General features: G+C 39.7%; 1 protein-coding gene across 1 annotated transcript; it reads right to left on the bottom strand.

Moving 5' to 3' along the window:
- Positions 1-489: 489 nt before the first annotated feature.
- Positions 490-4,994, bottom strand: KCNS3 (potassium voltage-gated channel modifier subfamily S member 3). Its single transcript, XM_041489191.1, has 2 exons — positions 4,864-4,994; positions 490-4,184 (listed from the first exon to the last, which is right to left on the bottom strand). The coding sequence occupies exon 2, from the start codon at positions 4,134-4,136 to the stop codon at positions 2,655-2,657; it is 1,482 nt and encodes a 493-aa protein (XP_041345125.1). The 5' UTR covers positions 4,137-4,184; positions 4,864-4,994; the 3' UTR covers positions 490-2,654.
- Positions 4,995-5,201: the final 207 nt, after the last annotated feature.

The following is a 5,201-nucleotide window of genomic DNA, read 5'->3' on the forward strand; positions in this document are numbered from 1 at the left end:
TGAGGGCATGAAGCACAGTTATTTATTTTTTGGCATGAAGCACAGCTCACATCCTGCTCACAGTCACACCTGTGGGAAACCAAGGTGCTGGATTTATTCCAGCAAGGGGTAAGGATACAAGAAAGCCATTTTTAAGATACAATTGATTTGAAAAAAGGCAAGATTTCATCACAGAAATCCAAATAGTGTACACTAAATGATATATGGATATGTACTGCACCTTCTGATGTGTTCCAAAAGATGTATCTCACTTTGCTGCAAGCTGTATCAATGCATAAAGTCAGAGCACTTAAAAAGTTTAACAGCCTTAAGACTAATTCATGAGTTTGATGAAAAGCTTATCAATTTTATGGCAAATAACCAGTCATAATATTCAATCCACAAAGTTGTATATTCTGTGATCCTTGAGTAATGCCTGATACACAAAACTAAATTTTTCAGTAGCACTTTTTCAATTATTTAATACAATTTCTTGCAGGTCTTGTTGCATTACAGTATTTTTCATTGCTTTTGATCTTCAGTGGCAATGCAATATATACATAAATATATCTTTACATGGACACCACCAAGAGGTTTTCTTTGGACAGAGAGTAACTTTTTTGCTCTATTCTCTTTTTTGCTGTTATTCTGCTGGTTCCTATTAGATTCATATGCACATATGTATTTTGTATTTTGTATCATTACATCTTTTTAATGTTAATTGTTGAGCAAGAACAAATCACATTTAGGCTAACTTTACCTTTTGCTATTCCTACAAAAAATATGGGAAGAATTAGCTTTAATTGTCTGTGAAGCATCACATACCCTTACAACAGTCAGCAAGTAACAAACCAAATTTTGAGGTTCCTCCAAAGCTCAAAATATTTTCTTTAGGTTCCACATCACTATATTGATGCACAGCAGTCCTGAGAGACACATCTTTACAATGTATAGGTTGATACTGTTTTCTTGTTTCTCCATCTCAGAAAGAGGTTAGAGCTCTGTGCCTTAGTAAATTTAAGTGCACCTCAGTTACTTACTTAATGCATTTTGCAATAGAAAATCTGGCAGATACATGAAAAATCAAGTGTCTGCAGTGGCCAAAATCAATTGTCATTTTCTGGCATCTTACTCAGTTCTGAAGTCAATTCCTATGGAGTTTGATCTTCTTGAATAGAAGTTCAGTACAGGCTTCCATATTTGACCCAATAATATTTAAAAAAATAAAATAGTCAAACCTCTCTTCAAGGCGAATATCAACATCACAGTGTCTTCGATTCTCTGTTGCCCAGCGTCTGATTTAGTCACTAGACAAATGAAAGAAAATGAGTGTTCAGAAACACTGAGGACTATATGGTCCACATGACACTCTAAAGTCCTTGAGCCTCTCCAGAACTGCTGGAAACAGAGCAGAGCTAGCTGGCTGCTTAGGAAATCCCTGGAGAGGAGGGGAATGCACAGAGCTGCAGGACTCTGCCAAGCAACGAGCACTGCTCCAGCACACAGCACACACCAGGAAAGCTGCCACCACCAACAGATGAGCTTTGGAAAAAATGAGCTGAATACAGATGCCCAGGTGCAATTCCCACCCTACATCTCTGATGGGCAGCATATGGCAGAGATGAGCACGTCCTCACATCTCTGCTGCTTGGCACTTCAGCCCTGGACAGGGACCCAGCACAGCAACCGAGCTGCTGCTCCCACTGCTCCCACCACTGAGGCAGCAGCCCCCAGCAAGGGGCAGCTGTGCTGCCAGTGGGGAGCAGGAACTTCTAAAGACCACCACAGATGTTTGCTTCAGTGCCCACAAGTCAAAACTCCCTGGGGAAGCCACCGGGGTGGCCTTAACCACAGCAGGATCCCCTCCAGGTACCAGAATTGCTCAGGGTCACAACAGCTGGAGAGGTGGCTAAATGGTACAAAAAGCTCCTATCCTGCTTTCATCCTGGGACTTATGACTAAAAACCTTTAGGACCTAATAGAGCTTGGCCATGGCTGGATCCTAAGAAAAATACAGGCACAATGGGAATAATTTATTTTAACAAACTAAAAATGTATTGTGCTTTTGGAAAGAAATTAATAAATATTATGCTTCCATGGAGTAAAAACAATATGTATGAATATATTTTCTGCCCCAACTTAGGAAACAGGTTCCCAACTCTAAAATTACATCAGTGTGTTAGCAACCACAGTTTTACATGTATACAATTCCTTCAATTACCTAATGTATTTGCAGGTGAAAACTTCACTAACTTGTGCAATATTTCTTACACATTTTTAATATATCTCTACCTGAAGAGCAGCAAGTTATCAAAGCAAATTCTGTGTAAGATATGAGACTGCTGCAGGGGAAAAAACAATTAACAAATCAAACAATAATACCCGCAAACCAAAAAACACCCACTTATCTCACATGTGAAACTCTTTTCCCAGCTTTTGTCCCCAAAAATGCATAACACTAGTTGTGTAAAAACTAAACCACTGTATGAGGCATATTTTAAAGCCTCATATAAACAATGAAGCTTTTATGGCATCCTCAGAGCAAAGAATGTCCAAATATGGCTGAGAGTTAAGTACCCTGAGAATCAACTGCTCTTCATGAATTCACTGAAGTTTGTCAGTCCACATTTACCAAGAATCAGCAGAGAAATAAAGAGAAGCAAACATGATTCAACTCATTTTCCTGTACCATTCTCTAAAGATACTGTGTTATAAACATCCTCCATATCTTGGATACTGGAGGCATCTGTTGACTCTTGGTCGCTGACTACAATTCCTACTGAAGAAAGGCTAGAAATGAAGGAGTGCATCTTTTTTGCATATATATCCCTAATGTTAAAATAGGGTAGGTCATTGCTTTTCTCTTTGCGATCATTGCTGCACTGGTCTCTATCAATAGCTTTTTGCTTTTGGTAGTACTTAGAAAACTTATTGAAAATAATGGTGATGGGAAGTGCTACCACCAGAATCCCACAGATAATGCAGAGGGTGCCGAGCAGCTTTCCAGCAAGTGTGACCGGGTAAGTGTCCCCATAACCAACAGTGGTCATGCTGATGGTTGCCCACCACCAGCAAATAGGGATGCTCTGCAGTTCTGATGAGTCATCATCTTTCTCCACTGAGTAGACAAGCACTGAAAAAATAGAAATCCCAACTGACAGAAACAAAAGCAGAAGTCCAACTTCTTGGTAGCTGTGTCTCAAAGTGGCGCCCAAAGACCGCAGTCCTACGGAGTGCCTGGCCAGTTTCAGGATGCGAAATATCCTCATTAACCGCAGGATCTGAACCACTTTCCCCATGTTCTCAATATCTTCACTTTCTTCTTCCTTCGTGTCCACAGCCAGTGTGGCATAAAATGGGATAATAGAGACAAAATCAATGATGTTCAGTGGTTTCTTCCAGAATTTCTTTTGACTTGGAGCAGTGAAGAGCCTGATCACTAGCTCAGCAGTAAACCAGATGATGCATGTAATCTCCACAGCTTCCAGCACAGGGTCTCCAATCTCCCTGTCATTGGCATCCAGCCTTTGAAATTCTGGCATGCTATGAATGCACATGGCCACAATTGATGCCAGAACAACACTCAGGGATGACACGGCAATTAACTTGGCAGACAAGCAATATGCAGGATTTTCCATCCTGACCCAGATCTTCTTTCTTATTTCACCAAAACACAGATGATCAAACTTTTCTAGCTCTTTGTCAAATATGGATGACTCTTCATTGGAGGAGTCCATACTGTCGTTGCTCTTCTGATCCCAGTCTTTTTCAGGACCTTCCTCCTTCCGTTCTTGGTACCGATTGCTGCAGCAGGAATCAATAAACAGCTCATTTATTCCCCAGTACTCTATTTCCTGGCAGAAGGAAAAGACACAAAGTTCTTCCATAACGTGAAGTTTGCCTGTATAGTAAAAGTTCAGAACATATCGGAACAAGGAAGGATTCCTGTCAAAGTAATATTCCTTGTCTGCCACACTATAATCATCACACAGTTCTAGAATAGCCTCTTCTGAATGGCATTTGAGAAGTTTTCCAAGTCTGGTATGGGGAAATCGGAGCAAGGTGCTTTGATCCACTGATTGCTTAAAGCCACCCACGTTCAAATTGATAAGTTCTGCATCTTTGCCAGGTCTGCGGAAAAATTCACCATAAACCATTTTGGACAGACGAGTTCCACGCTGTTGCCCAATGAGATTACATAGAACCTGAAAAGAACATAAGATATTGTTAGAGCATTTAATTCAGTTTTGCTCTTGTGACACATTCTTTTCTCCATCTCTGGTTACTGTGAAATGCTGTAACAAAACAAACAAAATAAGAAATAAAATTATGAATACCCTTATTCAGCATTTCACAGGTGTAGTTTTAAATTAGTTTGGTTTACAGCTTTAGCAAATTTGAAAGCAGTAGGTTCTGGTTTAGGTCTCCTTTTTACCAGGGTGAAGGAAGACTGCCAAATTCATCTGCAAACCAGTCTCTGTTTTACTACCACACTGAAATTAATAGTCATGAAATCCACGTACTTCAATGATGCAAAAAAATCATTAAAGAGAAAACTTGCCAATCAATCAAAACATTTAGAATAAAACTTTTGAGCGGGTTTTTCTCAATTACAGTTTCAGCTAAGTTGCATTAATTTATATGATAGTGCAATTTATAATCCACTAGTTCCAATGTTATTTGCTTGAATGTGGACTGGAATTACTTTTGCTGACAATTAATTTACTTCTAGGGTAATCCACACATCAGCAGTCCGTGCTCTTGAAAACATATCACAACTTCTTTTGAAGATTTTTAATTCCTGACTTCAGAATGGTGTAGTACATATTGGGAATGTAGTACCTGCATTCCCTCAGGTATTTTTCTATCTGCCTCCCTGCTCACCTGAAGTGTCACAACCCTTTTACAACCTTGGTCAGTTCCAGAAGTTATTCCTATTCTGCCACAGCATAGCCACAACCACTACAGCAATGCTGAGAAACTGGAAATGTCATCTCTGGAAACGGAGCTTTCAGAGATGGAACTTCCACATAATTCTTCCTCAACAACTGTGAACACCTGCAGATGGACAGAAGGGCATTTAAATGCTTCATTTTACTATAAATTCAGTTGAAACTGAATTCAAAAGGCAGTTATAGTTACTAGTGAGTAAGTTAACTTTTACAGAACTGTTTTCTTGCTTTTCTTCCAAGGAGAAGCCATTGTAAAGCCAAAACTGGCAG

This window comes from Pyrgilauda ruficollis, unplaced genomic scaffold (assembly GCF_017590135.1).
Source record: "Pyrgilauda ruficollis isolate IOZ18807 unplaced genomic scaffold, ASM1759013v1 scaffold90, whole genome shotgun sequence".
NCBI lineage: Eukaryota > Metazoa > Chordata > Aves > Passeriformes > Passeridae > Pyrgilauda > Pyrgilauda ruficollis.